This window comes from Rhinatrema bivittatum, chromosome 1 (assembly GCF_901001135.1).
Source record: "Rhinatrema bivittatum chromosome 1, aRhiBiv1.1, whole genome shotgun sequence".
In the NCBI taxonomy this organism is placed as follows: domain Eukaryota; kingdom Metazoa; phylum Chordata; class Amphibia; order Gymnophiona; family Rhinatrematidae; genus Rhinatrema; species Rhinatrema bivittatum.
Window position 1 is genome coordinate 789,385,014 of NC_042615.1, and position 20,468 is coordinate 789,405,481.

Here is a 20,468-nt window from a genome sequence, read left to right on the forward strand (position 1 = left end):
ATCATCTGTTGTACCTGAAGACTGGAAGGTGGCCAGTGTAACACCGATACATAAAAAGGGTTCCGGGAAACTATAGACTGGTGAGCCTGAATTCAGTGCTGGGAAAAATAATGGAAACTTATAGAAACATAGAAATGACGGCAGAAGACCAAACGGCCCATCCAGTCTGCCCAGCAAGCTACGCACTTTATCCATTTTTATTTCCCTTTTTCTCTCTCCCACCTGTTACTATTGGCTTCCAGTACCCTCCAGCCCTAATTCCCCTCCACCCCACCACCAATTTAGAGAGCAGCGCCGTATCTGCATCCAAGTGACATCCAGCTCAATTAGGGGTAGCAACTGCTGTAACAAGCAGGCCACACCCTTGCCCCATACTCTTACCCACCCCTGTTATTATTTTTTGTTTGTTTTTTTTGGAGATAGCAGCCCTCCATCCTTCCGCTCCGTGAAGGTGGAACAATAACTACTGGCCACTGGCATCCCGCTCCGTGAATGCCTCTGTGGCTACTGCCACTCCGTGCAGTGTTTGAATAAAGAATAAAATCACAGAGCATATAGAAAGACATGATTTTAATGGGAGACAGAATGGATTTACCCAAGGGAAGTCTTGCCTCCCAAATCTGATACATATTTTTGAAGAGGTGAATAAGCATGTGGACACAGGTGAGCCCAGTAGATGTTGTGTATTTGGATTTTCAGAAGGATTTTGACAAAGTCCCTCATGAGAAGCTAGTAAGAACTAAAAAGTCATGGGATAGGAGGAGATGTCCCTTTGTGGATTGCAAACTGGTTAAAAGACAGGAAAAAGAGTAAGATTAACTGGTCAGTTTTCACAGTGGTAAAAGGTACAATGGCGAGCCTTAGGGATCTGTACTTGGACCGATGTGTTTTTATATTTTTATAATCTTGAACGAGGTACGAAGAATGAGCTGATCAAATTTGCAGATGACACAATTATTCAAAGTAGTTAAATCACAAGTGAATTGTGATAAATTGCAGCAGGACCTTGTGAGAATGGAAGATTGGGCATGTAAGTAAGGTTAGGGGTGCAGGGACCTGTCTGCTACAGGACACTTCCAGTTGCCCTCCCACTTCACTTCATGATCCTAAGTTCAGGAAAAAGACGTGTTCTCCTCAGAAATAGATTTTTTTTATTTATCAGATTTGGCAGGATTTAGGAGATAATTCCTGTCTCTAACATCCTGGCCTCTAAGCATCAGTTTACCCTAAAAGATCTGTCCCTTTGGTAGTTGCAAACATGCCATAAACCTTAGCCTGCTTAATATATTAATACTTATGGCCAACCTACTTACCCCTGTTCCCAACTTCTGGCGATATCCCTCTGTTCACCTCCAAAGTAGACACTGGCTGGAGGTCTGGAGAATGTGGGCAGTGAGGAAACTTGCTTCTGAGGTCTGGTACTAGCAGAGCTACTGGATGTCTGGGGCCTTGCTTCTGGGTCTCGTACTAGCAAAGCTGTAGGACTGCTCTTGTCTCCCCGTCTCCTCAGGCTCTGTACCACCGTCAGTCCCTGGACAGGGCCTTTCCTCTCTCCGGTCTCCTGGCTGCACCTTAGTTTTCTCCATACTTGATAGCAGGAGGTGCTGGGTTGCTTCAGGTCCGCTCTTTCTTTCAGGGTTGGTTTTCTGGTTTCTGGCTTGTTCCTTATTTACTACCACCCCATCTTATACTTTTCAGCTGATAAATATGCATAATCACATGGTGGGTGGGAGGTCTTTGCCGCATTGCAGGTCTCCCCCCCCCCCCCCCCATTTCTTTGGGGGGTTCCTGCCATGTTGCAGGTATTTTCCCCCTTCCCTTTTCTTTGGGGGGCGGGGGAGCTCCTGTCATGTATGCCAGTCAATATTTTCTCTGTATCAGATTGTTCCCCCCCCCCTTCTTCCAAGGGTGGGGGTCATTCTGAACTCTGGACTCCTTTGGCCTGTCCATGATTCCTACTTATTAGCTTAAGTTGTTACATTGCCCCTATGCCTTGTTCTTATTTACACAGGCTCTTGCAGACAGGCAGATCTTGATAGCATCCTTCAGTGCTTGTTTACAGTTCTCAGCTGGCCAGAGTTTCTTCTTTTTCAGCTGTGACAGTGTTTTGGGGGCCTGTCAGCACACTGGTCTGCATATTTCTTTGGCTGTTATCCCATGTTTTACCACTATGAATCATATCTCCCTACAGGCATCCGTATGGCAGATGAAATATGTTGACAAGAGCAAGGTCATACATATAGGGAAAAATAACCCATGCTGTAGCTATACGATGTTAAGTTCTATTTTAGGAAAAAAGGCTGGGTGTCATAGTTGATATTACATTAAAATTGTCGACTCAGTGTGCTGTGGCAGTCATAAAAGCAAATAATGTTAGGAATTATTAGGAAGGGAATGGCAAATAAAACAGAAGATGTCGTCATGCCTCCATATCATTCAGTGGTTAACTTGCATCTTGTATACTGTGTGCAATTCTGGTCGCTGCATCTCAAAAAAGATTATAGCTACACCGGAGAGAGTACAGAAAAGGGCGCCCAAAATAAGGAGCATGGAATGGCTTCCCTGTGAGGAAAGGCTAAAAGGTTGGGGCTGTTCAGCTTGGAGAAGAGATGGCAGGGGGAGGGGTGGGGGATATGATAGAGGTCTACAAAATCATGAAAGGACTTGAATGGGTAAATGTGAAACTGTTTTACTCTTTCAGATAGTATAAGGAAACTCCATGACATTAGCAAGTGGCACATTCAAATCAGAGAATTCTTTCATTTGCCACACAATTAGGCTTTGGAATTTGCTGCCAGAGGATATGGGCAAGCAATTAGTGTAGCTGGCCTTAAAAAGGGTTTGGATAAGTTGCTTGAGAAGTCCATAAACTGCTATTAATCAATAGGGAATAGCCACTGCTTGTGGCTGTTTATTTAGACATTTTATAAGATGTCATTACATGTAAAGATGGTAACAGTTTACAATAATGCCATTCATAAGTATAAATCAGCAAATAATGATGGGTTACATAGAAAGTATTTATAAACAGGCATCAACATCTTATCAGTTGAATTGTTCAAATGCCTATTAATTAAAGATTGAGGACATAAGTTGTGTGTGCTCCATATTGTTGGAAGTCACTAGCCCTTTATTTTGGAATCTTAGTGTTCTCTGCGGTGTATATGGTTGTAATGTCACAATTATCATACCGGTGTTACTAGAATGATTGATTTTGAATATTAGCATTAATACTTTAAAATAGATTCGGGATTGTACTGGCAGCCAGTGTAGTGAAATCCTCGAGGGTGTAATGCAGTGTTGTCCAACCTTTTGGTTCGGGGAGCCACATGAACAATTGTTGAACAGCTCGCGGGCCGGATTAACAATATTGTTGTTAAAAGCATCAGATTACAACTTGAGAGATTTTAGACCAGTGTGGTCCAACAGTCTACTCTACTCTAAAATTTAGATTCTAAAAATTTAACCAAAGTCTCTCATGTCATAAGGACGCAACGTTATAAGCTAATCACATTCTCTGGGAAATCTGACACTGCTTTTATTTACACAAGTAGTTTGTCAGCTCCAACTGTAGAGCTTGCAATGTGCATTGATGCTGTTAAGTGTTCATCTGTAAGCAGAGACCGTGACTGTTTTTGCGTTTTTCATTCTTGAAAACATCTGTTTGCAGCAGTAGGGTGCTACTGAATAAAGCAATGAACTTCTTGGCATCTTGTGATAGATTGGAGAACCTGTGCAGTGAAACATAAGAACATTAGAATCTCAGATCATGTTCAGTAAAAGCTCTCTTCAAGTCACTGTTATTCTTAATGTCAATGAGTTCCATTTGGTATTTATCAGCACAGTCTTTCGTATCAGTTTGAAACAGATTACTCAGTAGCTTCATGACATCAGTATGTGTTCTGAAATCTTCGAACCTTTGTTTGAAGTCATTAATCAGTATGACAACTAATTCTGAGTACTTCATGTTGAACTGTCAAATGTACAACTTTCTTCAGAATCAACTGTGAATGAATAAAATTCATTGAGAAACTGGAGCTTAACATGTTCGTACAATTTGTGCGCCAGTCTATTCTTTCCTTGAAGTTTCATGTTCAAAATTTGGTCATATTGACCAGAAACGCCAAGTCACTCACACACGAATTATCATCTAGGAAACTTATATCCTTCCCTTTGTTGGCCATGAATGTCTTTATTTCATCACACAGACTCGAGAATCTGGATAGCGTGCCTGACCTGCTGAGCCATCAAACTTGACTAAAGTAAATCACATCATGATCTGAGCCCACTTCCTCCAGAAAAGATTTAAACTTCCTGTGATTCAGACCTCTGGATTGTATGAAGTTGACACTTGATAGAACTTTTTCCATCACATTCTTCATTTCCAGTTTGTTGGCACACAAGTTTTCCTTGTGAATGATGCAGTGGTGTATGACTACTTCCTGTGGCACCGATTTCTCCAACAAGGTTGCAACTCTGTTCCGCTTCCCTACCATGGCTGGCGCTCCATTTGTTATGCCAATCAGCTTGTTCTCCCACAGATTGAACTTCTCCATTACTTGCTTGACTTTATCAAAGATCTTCTTTCCTGTTGTGCCCTTCATAGGACAGATATCAAGCAGTTCCTCGATGACGGAAAATGTTTCTGTAACTCTTACAAATATTACCAGTTGAGCTGTGTTACTTATGTCTGTGCTCTCATCAACTGCTAAGCTGTAAAACTCGCAAGCATCAAGTCTCTTGAATGTTTGTCACCAGGTCATCAACTCTTCTAGCTATAGTCCGATGAGAGAGGCTGACTTCTTATCTGGACAAACCACATCTGTAAACAGTTCCAAGCATTCCTTAATGAAATTCCAGTCTGCAAACTGTTTTCCTCTTGGCTATGGTTTCTGCTATTAAAAAGCTGACCTTTATTGCTGCTTCAGAACTCTGATTGGCTACTTTAAACGAAGACTGTTGGCTGTTGATGCGATCAGTTCATGGTTCCGAGGCTATCGAATTTATTTGCATGCTTTGTTGTACTCCTTTTGAACAGCAATTGTTTTTTGGCAAATCAAGCACAAATCTTTACCTACATGTTCCACCTTGAAAAAGTCATCCGTCCATGAACTTGTTAATACTGCAGGCCCTGGACAACCCTGGTGTAATGTGATTTGAATTTCCTGGATCCTAACAGCCTCGCTGAGGCATTTTGTAGTATGTGAATTGGTTTTAAAAGGCATGCGGGAAGACTGAGGAACTAGCAAGTTACAGTAGTCTACGTTTGAGAAATTTAGAGTTTGCAATACAGTTCTGAAATCTTCAAAAGTTTAATAAAGGTTTCAACTGATGTAATATATGTGACTTGGCGTAACCTGTATTAATTTGTTGATGTGCTTTTTCATAGTAAGGTTCTCAACTAGCTGAATACCTAAATCCCGTACTTGATTTGAGGGAGTAATTTGGAAATTACCTTGGTCTAGAGCCAGTGATTTAGCTATCGAAGAATTTCTACTTAACCAGATTTCAGTCTTTTTAGGGTTTAATATTTACGTTGCGATAGTTCCTGCTGTTGCTTTTCTATAGGTTGAAAGTGTCGATACTGTATTTTCTACTGATTTGGAGAATGGCATGTAAAGCTGTATGTCAGCATACAGGAAGAATGTTATTCCTAAATCCGCCAGTAAGTTTGCACAGTGGGATCATATAAATAATGAGTAGTGTTGCTAAGAGTGCTGAGCCTTGAGGGACACCTATATCGATATGGAAAGTATCAGGTATGTGATTGCCCAGTTTGACTTGGAATGTTCAATTAAATAAAAAGGAAGAGAACCATTTGAGAACACTGCCTTCTGTTCCAATATTGTTCAACTGCTGGCACAACAGGTATTGTCCACAGGGTCAAAGGTAGCTGTTAAGTCGATTAGCATGAGAAGATAGGATTCATTAGCATCAAACCCTTGTACCACAATCCATTAAAGAGAGGAGTAATGTCTCAGTTGAACGATGTTTCCTAAATCCGAATTGATTCGAGAAGAGAATATCTTGGTCTTCCAAATAATTTACAGATTAGGATAAAACTGCTTTTTCAAGTATTTGATAGAAAAGACAAATTGGATATTGGTTGATAGCTGTTCCAGTCATCAGTTCTTCCAGTTTTATTTTTAGGGATCGGCTTTATCGTAGATTGATTTAACCTATGTGGTACAGTTTCTTCTGAGAGAATGATTAAGGTTGTGCTTGTGTTTCAAGGAATTGGCTGGGATTGGGTCATGTGGGTGAGTAGCAGACTTAATTTTAGCAATGATTTGACTGAATTCAAGATTAGTTTCCATGTCAAACATGGACAACTTAACCAGGCCATGTGAATCATCAGGTGCTTTTGTGGGAGAACAGATAGGTAATTGATTTTTTTTTAACCAATTGATTTTATATAACAAGGATATGGCATATTCATTACAAGCAGCCTTTGAGAAGTTATAGTTTCTCAAGACGGAGGATGATGGGTCCTTAAATGTTTAACATCATCAAAGAACAGTTTAGAATTAAATATTACTCAGTGAATGTTTAGCATTGTAATCTTTTTTTTTTTTTGCTTTAGTACAATGGGGGTCTTGTTTGATGTTTGGGTACTTGTGACTTGGATTGACCATTGTTGAAGATGGGGTACAGGGCTTGATGAACCCTTGGTCTAACCCAGTATAGCTTCTTATTTTCTTATGTTCTTATAGTGCAGGTGTCCTTTCGTACAGTCTTCTGAGAATGGGGTTTCCACTAGAACGGGGCTTCCCAAACCTGTCCTGGGGACCCCACAGCCAGTCAGGTTTTCAGGATATCCACAATCAATATGCATGAGATACATTTGCATACCATGGAGACTCAGTATATGCAAATTTGTCATGCATATTTATGCCTGCCTTAGAGTATTTCCATCGTTTATGCTGAAGGTGATTTTCTTTCCACTTTTCCTGTGAGTCAGTCGGCATTGATTCTTTTAGTAATGTGAAGATTTTTTCTTCTCTGCATACCCTGGAGCTTCAGGTGTTCAATGTGCATAGGGTCCTCTTGCGCTATTTAAAGGTCACAAACAATTTCATAAGACGGATCATCTATTTATGCTGTTCAGCATGCATAACCAGGGGGAGAAGGCATCGAAAGCATCTATTTCCAGGTGGAGCAAGGAAACTATTACTTCTGCTTACATGGGTAAGGGACTGTGTGCCTATTCCGCTAGGGCGAAGGGTGTGTTCTGGGTTGAATTTCGGTTGGTGTTGTAGGAGGTCTGTTGGGCGCTTGGTCTTCATTACACACTTTTACCAAGCTTTATGGGCTGGATGGTCGGGCTCCAGATTTAGCTCGGTTTGGGGAGAGTGTTGCAAGCGGTTCTTTCTGTTACCCACCTAGTTTAGGGGAGCTTGGGTACATCCCATTTGTCTGGACTCATCTGGGGGATAAGGAAAGGAAAATTTTGGTTCTTACCTGCTAATTTTCGTTTGAGTCCCACAGATCAGGCCAGAATCCACACTGTTTTTCGAAGACTGCTCTACTATGTGTATATGTCAGATGTTGCTTTGGCATTCAAAGTCCTCTATGAGAGGGTGTTTTCCAATTCTGATTCCCCCCCCCCCCCCTCCCCATTTGATTGGAAGAAGGGGTTTGTATCTTGGCTTGGGTATGGTGCATACTGAGCAACTGCAGGTAGCACACTGTCTTAAGTACCACTGGTACAGTAAAGCTTTTCTTCTGTCTCCATCTGCTGGAAGAGGAGAAAAACTCATTCATCTGGACTGATCTGTAGGACTCAAATGAAAAGTAGCAGGTAAAAAATTTTCCTTTCAGGACACCTCTGCATAGCTCTGAACTCTGAATGTAGTAGAGAACACCTTTGCACTGTGCATAACGTAATCGCAGCAATGAGTTCACTATTTACCCAGAATTCATATATGAACCTTATACAGTATAGTAACAGAAGCACATTCTGTCCCTTTTGCTTTAGAATATTATAGCTTTTCCACTGAATCACAAACTGAGAAAGGCACCGGAAGATACATGATCATCTGCTTCCTAGTTCCTAATGCAAGTTTTTCTGCTGAGTTTTCGGCCTCTGCTCTTTCTTCAGTTTTTTCATTCTCTTCTTCCAGTTCTACTTGCTTAGTTTCATCTTGCCCAGAGTTGCTTCTTATTCTTCTCATTGCTCTGTTCTTCCTCTTTCCTAAATTCATTTGGCATCCTTTATTATATTACTGAGATTTTCTGATAAGTTTACTCATTTGTGCCAGTTTAAAATCTAAGGCTGATTAGTACAGAGAACACCCCCAGCTCTCTTACAGGTTCATTTATCAAAATGTGTTATGGTGTTTAACGTATGTGATATCTCAATGCGCGGCGCAAATGCAAATTTTACAAATGTATTCAAAGGGGTGGGATTGGGGAGGGGTTTGGGCGGGATCAATGAAACTGAGGGGCATTATCGCAGCATGCAATAGTGTAATATAACTGTTAACAAGCGTATGAATTTTTACACTGTTAAACATCGAAACTTTGTAAACCGTTGTGATGATGAAACTGAACAATGGTATATATAAATCTCGATTAAATAAATGTTTAATGCTAGAAATAACTACACCTTTTTTTTTTTGCCCTGGCGTTAAACTGTGCGATATACCTGAAACTCAATTTGTGTTAAATATCACAAATTCTGTTTCAGGCATTTTTGGGCATGGGGAGTGAGAGCGTGCCTCTGGGGTGGCAAACATAGTCTACTATTTATACTATTATAGGAGGGTCTGCTAGTAACTGTCGAGGTGAGGATTTGGTGGTGGCATAGGGTTTTGGGGCCAGTTTTACATGCAGAGTGAGACATATGAACAGCACAGTAGAACTTGGTGAAGATTTGACGTGATTTGGAGTGAGGAAAGTCAGGCAAAGATGAGATTTCTACAAAGTTCTCTTGCCCTAGCTTGATGGACTCTCTACCAGGGTAATATCAAGCCAGGGTGAGAGAACACAACTGATAAATAGTTGACTCCTAAGAAAGCCTTATAAAGAGTCTTGCTCTCGCTCTCTTGTTAGGACATACCTTCTGGGCATTTTGCACATAACGAAATACAAATATCGCGGGGTTTGAAAACTTTCACAGGTGTTGCAATAAACTTCCTTTTTCTAGTGTGTAGCCAGATGGACTCGGGACCAACAGGTTATATGCGTATCACAGTGACTCCCTTTTTCCTTAGCTCGGGTGTTGTTCATGTGAAAACTATCGCATTTTGATAAATCTAGGCCTTAGTGACTTCCATCATTCATAGAACTGTCACTATGACTTGACACATTGTGCACTGAAGGTTTGGCATTCAGTATTCATATCTTGTTCAGGTTGTTACTTCTGTTTAATGGCATTAATTCATGTAACACTGCCACTCCTTCAGGGATATGTGCACAAGTTACCACATTGGTCAAGAAAATCTCTGATTGTCTTCGTTTTAGGAGTAATCGTTTTGGCGGCTGATACTTTGAAAGTGCACTTGGGATGCTATATAAGAGAGAGCATGTTGGTATAGAGTAGGAGACTTTGAAGTATGATGTGTTCACTAATTTGTAGGTCACTTGTTTGCACTCTTTTTGTTTGGACAATTTTTGACTTTTGTGCCTGAATATCATGCTAGACTAGAGACTTCATCAAATGGATGGAATGTTAATGATCATAGGATTAGAAGAATGCAGAACTTTTTTTTTCTTTTTTTAAACATTCTTCTGCTCTTGCCTCTTCACTGTCCCAGTGGGCGAGATCCTTGTATAGGATATTGCCGAGAGATCTAATCTTGTGCGTTTTTTCACCCCCTGTATAGGTGGCTGGTACCATGAAACTGGAGCTGGCTCAGTACCGTGAAGTTGCTGCTTTTGCCCAATTCGGTTCTGATCTGGATGCTGCCACCCAGCAGTTGTTGAATCGTGGTGTGCGGCTGACCGAGCTCTTAAAACAAGGACAGTATGGTGAGTTTAGCAGCATGCCGGCTTCAGCTGGCTCCAGAATGTGTCCCACTGCATGCTAAGCTTTCTAACCATATCTGTGTAATGTACACAACTTTAGTCCATCAGTGTGCTTTATTGCCTCTCACATCTAATGCTAAGCACACTTGCACATTCAAAATTGCCATTAAGTATTTTTCTCAGTAATGTGACTGCACCAGGAGAATTAGCTGCATTTTAATTAAATTTGAATGTCTGACACACAGCATTTTGGTAGATACTAAAATTGAATTTGGCTTTTAAACATTTGGAATTAGGACAGTAGTTTTGCTTTTTGTAATGGGATGGATAGTACATTTCTATTCAAACTATTTCCCAGCAGGGTTTATAGGGATTATATTGTTTATAATCAAGATGCAGCCATCATCTTAAGCAACGTTTTGTTTTCTAGTTCCTATGGCTATTGAAGAGCAGGTCGCAGTTATCTATGCAGGTGTCAGAGGTCATTTGGATAAACTGGAGCCTAGCAAAATCACAAAATTTGAGAGTGCTTTCCTCACCCACATCAGAAACCAGCACCAAGAGCTTCTAGCTACTATCAGGTATAAAAGTATTTCCTTTAATTATTAGCTACCTTGAGCCTCTAAAGGTCCATGGTTAAAAAGCACACGCGTCTGCTGTGCTAATTGTTTGCATGCTGTGTGTGTGACGTCTGTAGAAGTACGGAAATGTACTGATCTGTGCTTCCCTTGATACAGTTTTCATATTTAATGCAAATCTTTCTTTTTAGCTGTTAAAAGGTTTTGTCCTCCCACTCCCCAACTAATATATATGTTTAGAATCTGCAGTTCTTGAATTAATTACCCAAAAGCAATCACAAAAATCTTTACTGATAGTATGGGATGTTTGTGTAAAGCAGATATGAATAAAGCAAGAGAGAACGCATTTTATTGTGGCAGTGATCTCCAGGTCCTGCCCTGCCTGTGAAATTGCAGACTGTGTATGGGGATCTGAAAAAGCTTAAAGCATGAACCTTTCCTTGAAGCTTGGAAAAGGGTAGAGTGTGTGTTCTGCTATGGTGGTAGCTTTTACCTCACTCATTTTCCAGAATTTCTGGCAATTGGTTTGGTGTGGAACATATTTCTGCAATTTCAAATGAGAAATCTCCTCCACAATGCACTTGATGCAGTCTGGACCCACTTGGTTCTTCCAATATTGGTTTGTAAATAAACCTGGTGGGGAGAGGAGAGGAGTTTGACTTTCCTCGAAGTGCAGCTTTTATAAGAACCTTGGGACCCTATCTAAAGGAGAGGAAGGGCAATATAGAAGATAAGTCTGCTCTGAAATACAGGCTTGAAAAATGGTTCTAGTCTTCATTGAATCTTTTTTGCACTTGAGCACTTAATTTAGTGTGAAACACTTGCATATGAAGTCTGGGAGATGTAAGAATTTAAGCTAGATACATCCCAAGTAACAGACCCTTGGCGTTCACGAGTTTTTCTATCTTTCGTGCATGTGTGTAAATGTAATAGCATCAAAAATCGAGGGTCAGAGAATCACGTTCTGAAATTAGACCAACATTAAAGCAACATATTGTTACAGCATTACTGAAGAGAGAAGGTCTGTGTTTCTTTTCACTGTTTGTAGAGAACCCAAGTTTTCTAAAACAAAGGTTTGTTTACAGCGAATCTCTGTAAAAGCAGCTGTACTTTGTATTTGCCAATACTTTGATATAAGCAGATATTGTAGAGATTTGCAGCAGTAACCTATCTGTTTTGTTTTTGCTACTTTTTAAATAGGGCTGATGGGAAGATCTCAGAACCGACAGATGCTAAACTGAAAGAGATTGTTCTAAGCTTCCTGTCCACCTTCGATGCTTGAAACTCCAACTGATTTGTTTGACATACCATTCGTTCCTAAGTATTCTGGTTCCATTCTAGCTAAACTTATTGAAGCACTTGTGCTTTTAATGTACAGAAATGTCTCTACTTGAGAATAAAAAATGTTCCATAAACACAACTGCTGCGGTTCCTTCTGTGGTGCTGCTGATGGAGGATGGTGGGGAGGGGATGTAAAGAGCCATAGTATAAAGAGAGAGAACTTTCAGTACTAAACTGCTGTCACATCCACAATACGGCTTTCAGTAAGTCTGTACAGTTTGCTGAAAGTTTAGTAGCTTTGATTTTCCTAATGAGATCGAAACTGCACCTGCTTGAGTTTTCTATAGTAGATCTGCACTAATTTGTGTTGGACTGACGAGCGTAACACGCTGGTTTCGGCACAGTAGCATGGAGGTTCTCTGTTTTTACCGAAGTTTCCTAGTGTACCTTGCCAGTTGTGTTTGGAAGTTCAGCCTTTGGCTGTATATTCATGTAGTACATGTTACTTGAGAGGTTCATACTCCTTCAGTGGCTCACCCTGTAACTGTGCAGGAAGCATATCATTTCTTTTCTGTAAACAAAAATTAAAAAAAAAAAGTTTCTGAGCAGTGCTATTTTTGTGTGTGAAAAAATTGCTAATCAGTCTGCCATCATTTGGGGGTCTTGACAAACAGCTGAATCCCCCTGCATCAATACTTTTTTTTTTTTTTTTTCCCTGTGGCTTAACTGCATGCTAACCTGTAGGCCAGATCCACACTTAACAGTTTTGCAGCTGTACCAATAGCATTAAGCACCAAAGGTATGTGGGAAAATAAATACTACCCAGACAGCTTTGGAAGATTGCTGAATGCGAGCAGTTACATGAAAATCTAACACATTTTATTCCACTAGTTATTTATTTAAATTTTTGTACTCCGCTTTTCGGCACTTCAAAGTGTACATCAAAGCAGATTACATTCAGGAATTATAGGTATTTCCCTATCCCCAGAGGGCTTACAATCTAATTTTGTACCTGAGGCAACGGAGGGTAAAGTGACTTGCCCAAGCTCACAAGGAGCATCAGTGGTGGACAGAAAGCTGTTCACCTTAAGGCAGGGGAATCCGAGTCAAGGGAGGGCCCAGGTCCTGATATCCATTTCACAGAAGCACAGACATTTCATTAGGTAGGCTTTAGATGAATTTGTCATAATTATAGAAACAATCATTAATATGCATCACTTCATACATATATCCAGTCAAAAGACTGATTATAAAATGTAAGAGAACAAGCGAGCCAAGGAGGATTAGATGGGGAAGGGAAAAAACTGCAGGATTTAATTGAAAGACCTCTGAGCAAGACATCACAAACTGGCTCTGCTATTGGAAAATTGAACGTTCAAGGGAACACTCGCAGAGGTCTGACATAGTGGGTGAGGAGGTTTTCACAAAGGTTGCTTTTGGTTCTGTGGTTGCTTAGTTTATAAATCTTGTGTAAGACAGTTAATAAAAAATATTATTGGTATTTAGTGATTGTGTCACCTTTTCTGCTTTGCTTGTATTGGGTCATAGGAGCACAGTTATAAAAGTCTTACTAGCTATGCTTATTGGCTTACAAACACACTAATCCCTTTTTCTTTAAAAAAAAAAAAAAAAAAAAAAAAAAGGTCAAATGTTCTTGTGGTGATCTGTTGTAGCAATGACCAGCTCCACTGGCTAAATGTTGCTCATTCACATCATCCCTTGTGTAAAGAGTTTCTGTGAAAGATGCTTTTTATGTATGCTTAAGTAAAAGAACCTGAGATACCTGCCTAGGATGTGTGTAGTGTAAAGCAGGGACTGGAAAAATACTCTGTCCCTGGGCAGCAGAGAGAAATGAGCTGAAACCCAATCCCCCCCCCCCCCCCCCCCCCCCATTGCTTCTCCTAGTGTGTGGTGCAAGGATACAGCAAGTGTGTGCATTTCTGATCTCTGATGCTGTTCCCTCACGTTTCCTGTTCACAAAGGATGATGGACCATGAGAGCAAATATTCACTGTTGTGCTGCTCTCCTGCCATCTCTATTCTCTTGCAGCTTGGGAAGATGGTCTGTGTCCTGCATCAGCTGCAGAGCTGTTCATTTTATGTACTGTTGGCAATCTATGTACAAATTGTTTTGCAAATAGTTTCCTGAATCTGACCTTTCAGCAGTGAAGAAAAGGAGCTCTGTCAGCTGCAGACATTTCTCCTCTCGCTGGGCCTGAAGTGAAGCAAAATTGGTGCCAGCATGAAAGCTGTTTGGGTTTTTGTTTTTGGTTTTTTTTTTTATAAGTAACTGGGTGTCCAGGATATTTCCAACTTTGATTTAAATCCATGCTGCCCCCATCCCTCTCCCTCCTACCCTTACTGTCCAATATTTCACTATACATGAGCCCTTATGTTCTCCCTTTTAGTGCTGTCAATATTTACTTTAATGGGGCTTCCTAAATCTGTTCTGGTGACCTCATGGCTGAGTGGGTTCTCAGGTTAAAATTAGATGTATAAATCAAAGGCTCAATATATGTGAACTTATCACATGCATATTCTTTGTAGATATTCTGAAAACCCAAATGCTGTAAAGCCCTACTTTACAATATTTGGATATCTCAAAACTTCACCGTCTCAAATGTGACCTAAGCGATATCCTTTAGAGGGGAAGAATGATACCTTAATTTAATACATGTTGATACACAGCTGCCTTTGTAAATTATTTCCCAGTTTAATATGTGGTTCTTTTTTTCTGCTTAGTGTTAGCAAGTACTCTTTCCTTCCAAATATATCACCTTTATGCCCCAGAATGCATTACCTTGAATGAGATAAGGTGATCAAATGTACAGATATTGCAAATTTGCAGTTATTTGCATTTATTCAGAAATGTTAAAACACAGGCAGCTTATGATAAATTGCAAGAGGGCTTCCAGATGGCAGATGAAATTTAATGTGGGCAAGTGCAAACAAGTAACCCATGTTGTAGATATACAATGTAAGGTTCTATATTAGGAGTTACCACCCAGGAAAAGGAGCTGGGCATCATTGTGGACAATACTTTGCAATCTTTGGCTCTGTGTGCTGCAGCAGTCAAAACAAACATTAAGCACTATTAGGAAAGGAATGGTGAATAAAATGATGAATGTCATAGTACTGCTATTGCTCTATGGTGAGACGGCACCTTGACGACTGTATGCAATTCTGGTCACTGAATCTTAAAGATGAGTTGCACTGGAAAAAGTTCAGAGAAGGGTGACAAAAATGATAAAGGGGATGGAACAGCTCCCCTATGAGGAAAGGCTGAAGAGGTTAGGGCTGTTCAGCTTGGAGAAGAGACAGCTGAGGGGGGGATATGATAGGTCTTTAAAATCATGAGAGGACTTGAACGGGTAAATGTGAATCTGTTACTTACTCCTTCAGATAATACAAGGACTAGGGGGCACTCCATGAAGTTAGCAAGTAGCACATTTAAAACCGGACAAAATTCTTTCATGCTACACAATTAAAACATGAATTGGAGTATGTGGTTAAAGCAGTTAGTGAAGCAGGGTTTAAAAAAAAGTTTGGACAAGTTCCTGGAGAAGTCCATAAACTATTAATCAATTTGACTTGGGGGAATAGCTGCTTCTAATTACTGCATTAGTTAGTAGCATTGGATTTACTTTCTGTTTGAATATTTGCGAGCTCCTTGAATCCTGGGTTGACCACTGTTGGAAACAGGATGCTGGACTTGATGGACCTTTTGATCTGACTCAGTATGGCAACTTATGTGTTTTGGTTTTTTTTACACTTGTCCATATTTAAATCTCAAGTAATTTCTCTGCCCACTTGCTTAGGGCATTTATCTGTGAAATCAATGAAGCTTGCACTATGGTTTAATATGACATTAAGGTGTCTGCCAAAAATAAAGCAGTACATATTCCTTCCTTCATATCACTGCTAAAAATACTGAACTCTTATCCAAGCCAGAACACCATGGGGTTCTAGTTGGAGTATGTGCCATGAGTTCTGACCTGTTAGTCTCTCTCCTTCAGCCAGTTCTTTACCCTGTAGAAATGCTATCCTTAGAACTAGGGAGCTTGATCTGTGATACTAGGGGAAGAGCTGTAAAATATGCCCCTTCCCCTTGGAATCTGCCTCAGCTGAATTGCTGCAGAGAGCTGGTTCTGGGAGGAAGAGCCTGTCCTGTGGCAAGTTTCTAACACACTTCCCTTGCCCCTTTCTTCCCTTTCCATGTTGACTGGAGTAGCAGGAAGAGGAGAGCAGCTGCACCTCAGCATGCATTGACATTTGCTGCTTGGGGTCTGACTGCTTATTTGAATATATGGTAGCACGTTTCAAAGCAGAAGTAGAGTTCAATGCAGGAAAGGCCTCCTGATGCTGCTCTCTTTGTACTATTTCATTTTATTTATTTAAAATATTTGTATACTGCAAATCAAAATTTCTATGCGGTTTAACATAAGTAACATAATAGACAAATCAATGACAATAAACAAAAATTAGACAAATCAAAAGTGAAAAAAAACAAAAAACGTAATACTACTTAGATTGCTACTCGATAATACTGGTAGCCCACTAATCAACTTGATCTTTCAATTGCTAACTGTTGTATCCTGCTGCTAACTGCTATGCATTTTTCAGCCATTCAGCTTAATCTTCCAATTGCTATGCATCCATGAAGGCCCTAGAAAATAAGTGTGCCTTAAGGTGTTTTCTGAACTTCAATAAAGATATTTCTTCCTTTAGATGGGGGGAGAGGTTGTAGGAAAGATCAGCGAGTGCACAAAAGAGCTAGGGGAGGGTGGATGGATGTGTGTATAGGCATCTGGGATTGGGAGAGGAGGGAGGAGGATGTGATGGGGTTGCAGGGATGGAGCCAGGGAAGGAATATCGACTTTCTGGATCCCCTCCCCCACATCGCTATAGTCTGTCCTTCCTCTGCATGCCCCAGTCCTGGCTCACACTCTGCCCATCTCCAAAATCTCCTCTTCCTCTCCTCCCCCATATACATACCTGAAATTTCTCAGGTAAATAATTCAGCCACACCAAAGTTTGACAACTAATTTTATTATTACAAATCAATCTACATGTAACATGGAAAAGCATTCCAATTTACATAAATGTAAAATTTTCCGATCTTTCCAGGTATATCACCAGGATTCTACTGACATTTAGGTGGCGAAGTAGGCCAGAGTCTTCAGAGTCTTTATGCTCATCAGGAGATGGCAGGGAGATGGCTTGGTTCAGGTGAAAATCGGAAACCACTTTCGGTAGGAAGGAGGGAACGGTGTGCAGCTATATGGTTTCAGGAGTGAACCTAAAGAAGGATTCCCGGCAGGATAGTGCCTGTAGTTCGGAGATACGATGAGCTTGAACATATTGCCACCAGGAATACAGTCTTCAATGTTAAGAGGCGTAGTGACAGACCACGTGTTGGTCTGAAAGAAGCCCCTGCTAGGAAGTCTAATACCAGATTAAGGTTCCATAAAGGCACCGGCCACTTTAGGGGTGGCCAGAGTTGCTTAACACCTTTTTCCCTGTACGTACCTGGATCAGTCCAGACAGTGGGTTATGTCCCCAATCCAGCAGATGGAGTCAGCACAAGCTTTGAGGGGGCGTATCCATATATACTACTACCCCCTCTGCAGGAGTTCAGTATCTTCTGACTCCAGCAGATGCGATATTCCATCGTGTAGGAACTCCAGGATCATGGGGATTTTGGCTGTCTGCAGGAAAGTCCTGCAGTCTTCGCACCAGGCTTCGAATATTCTCCATATCCGTATGTATGTCAGGGATGTGGAGAACTTGCATGCTCAGAGCAGGGTCTCAATCATTGGTTTCGAGTAACTGTGCTGCTTCTGGCGAGTCCTCTCAAGGGGCAAACCGTAAGAGAATAGAGATGGAACTTCATGAAGAATTGGGCCCTGCTGGAGAAAGGTCCCTGTGTGGAGGTAGGCACAGAGGACTCCCCGCAAGGGCGTCCTTGGCCAATCCGGGGCTACTAATAGAACTAGTCCCCTGTGGTGTTCTATGTGGCGGATGACCTTGCCCAGTAGAGGCCATGGGGAGAAGGCGTTCAGTAAGACTTCCTCTGGCCAGGTCTGGATGAGGGTGTCGATCCCTTGGGAGTTTGGCTCTCGTCTGCGGCTGAAGAACCTGGGGACTTGGGCACTGAGGTAGGTGGCCAGTAGATCCATGGCTGGTAGGCCCCAGCGATTCAGTTGTAAGGCTGTGGTCGACAGCGTCCATTCCCCTGGGTCCAGGCTCTCTCTTCTGAGAAAACCTGCTGAGAAAATCTGCTAAGATGTTGTCTTTTCCTGCGATGTGGGAGGCAGAGATCCCTTGTAGGTTTATCTCCACCCATGCCATGAGAGAATCTATCTCCAAGGACATGTGCTGGCTCCTGGTTTCTCCCTGGTGGTTGATGTAGGCCACCGTTGTGGCGTTGTCTGACATTACTCAAATCGCTTTGTCTCAGTCTGTGGCTGAATCGCAGGCAAACTAGTCTGACTGCTCGAGCTTCCAGGTGGTTTATGTTCCATCCTGTCTCTTCCTCACTCCATTGTCCCTGGGCCGTCAGTTCCTAACAGTGGGCTCCCCACCCTCGCAGGCTTGCATCTGTGGTGAGCAAGATCCAGTTCGGTGCGGATAGGTTTACTCCTCTGCTTAGGTGGTCTTCCTGTAGCCACTGAAGCTGAGAACGTACCTCTCCTGGAAATTGGAGGCGAATTGAGTAGTCCTGGGACAGTGAGAGCAAGGATCACTGGAGCGGTCACATGTGGGCCCTTGCCCATGGAACGATTTCCAGGGTTGCTACCATGAGGCCTAGGACTTGAAGATAGTCCCATACTCTGGGGCATGCATTGGCCATCAATCGTTGTAACTGATCCATCAGCTTCCTTCTCCTCGGGGGAGGAAGAAAGACTTTGTTCTGTTTGGTGTCAAAACGGGCCCCAGGTACTCTAGAGACTGGGAGGACTGCAGACTGCTCTTGCCTGTGTTCATGACCCAACCGAGCTCCTGCAGTAGGTTCTTGACTTTGCTGGTCAACTGCTAGCTCTCTTCCGAAGACTTTGCCTTGATCAGCCAGTCATCCAGGTAAGGGTGAACCAAGATCCCTTCCTTCCTTAGAGTTGCCGCCACGACCTCCATGATTTTGGAGAATGTTCTGGGGGCAGTTGCCAGGCTGAAGGGTAGTGCTCGGAACTGGTAATGGTGACCCAGTATCGCAAAGCATAGAAAACGCTGGTGCTCTTGATAGACTGGAATGTGAAGGTAAGCTTCAGAGAGGTCGGAGGAGGTCAGGAACTCGCCTGGTTGTACTGCCATTATTACGGAGCTAAGGGTCTCCATGCGGAAGTATAGTATCCACAAAAATCCGGTTGACGTTCTTGAAGTCCAAGATGGGCTGGAATGACCCTTCCTTCTTGAACGATAAAATAGATGGAATAACGCCCCATATTTTGTTGGGGTGCAGGAACCGGAGTTATTGCCTTCAGGCTGAGTAATCGTGTTAAGAGTGGCTTCCACTGCTAGTCTTTTGATATGGGAGTGGCAGGGTGACATAATAAATTTGTCCCGAGGAATGCTGCGGAACTCCAGAGAATAACTTTCTCGAATGATATTTAGCACCCATTTGTCTGATGTGATCTCGACCAATCTTTGTTAAAAGAGGGAAAGTCAACCTCCTATTTCCTCTTCCCGTGGATGGATCGGCCCCTTCTCATTGGGGGGCACGGCTGGAGCCTGCCCCTGGGCCTGTTCCTCTCTTGGTCTGTCAGTTCTGAAAGGACTGGGGCCTTCCGGAAAGACTGGGTGCTTGGAACTGTGAGTTCATGTAGGGTCTAAAGCATTGAAAACCTCTGCCCCTGGCTCTTCTGGGCGAGGGGCACTGGGATCTTTTACCCCTGTCTTCCGGTAGCCAAGGCAATGGTGATTTGCCCCACTTGCTGGCTAACTTTTCCAGTTCGCTTCCGAATAGGAGGGCATTCTCATGAGATTTGCTTTAGAGGTCAAGTCAGCAGATCAATTTTGCAGCCATAACCGTCTTCTGGCTGCCACTACCGAGGCTACTTCTCTGGCTGAGGTACGCACTAGGTCTGAGCTTGCATCCTTCAGGAAGGTTGCTGCAGGTTCCATGGTCTCGCCAGTATACATTCTGGAGTTATTTGCCTCTCTCTCGAGAGGAGCAAGCAGGACCGTGCCACCAGTGCGCAGCAGGAAGCAATCTGCAGTGTCATTGCTGTTGTGTCGAAAGCCTGCTTAAGGATGGATTCCAATCTTCTGTCCTGAGTGTCCTTCAAGGCAGCCCCTCCCTCATCGGGTATGGCTGTTCGCTATGAGACAGCGCAGACCACAGCGTCCACTTTTGGAAAGCACAGGTGTTCCTTGGCCGCTGGCTCCAGAGGGTATAAGGCTTCCAAGGCCCAACCTCCCTTAAAGCTGGCCTCCAGGGCATCCCACTCCAGGTCAATCAGTTCCTGGATGGCTTCCATCATTGAGAAGTAGCGCGAGGCTTTACGAAGGGACACCCGAATGGGGTTCTTCTTTGGTTCCGCCATAGGGTCCGTGCCTGGAATACCCAGAGTCTTCAGAGTCTGGGGAAAAAAGGGCTGGTAATTCATCCTCGTGGAAGAAACAAAGCATGATTCGGTATGGT

At 42.3% G+C, this 20,468-nt stretch overlaps 1 protein-coding gene across 1 annotated transcript in view; it reads left to right on the forward strand.

Annotated features, from left to right (window-relative positions):
* Window positions 1-12,439, forward strand: part of ATP5F1A (ATP synthase F1 subunit alpha) — a 45,581-nt gene extending 33,142 nt beyond the window's left edge. The window contains exons 10-12 of the mRNA XM_029580829.1: window positions 9,828-9,972; window positions 10,400-10,550; window positions 11,748-12,439. Of these exons, the coding sequence (XP_029436689.1) occupies window positions 9,828-9,972; window positions 10,400-10,550; window positions 11,748-11,829 (378 nt within the window). The 3' untranslated portion in view covers window positions 11,830-12,439. The remainder of the gene's footprint in view (window positions 1-9,827; window positions 9,973-10,399; window positions 10,551-11,747) is intronic.
* Window positions 12,440-20,468: the final 8,029 nt, after the last annotated feature.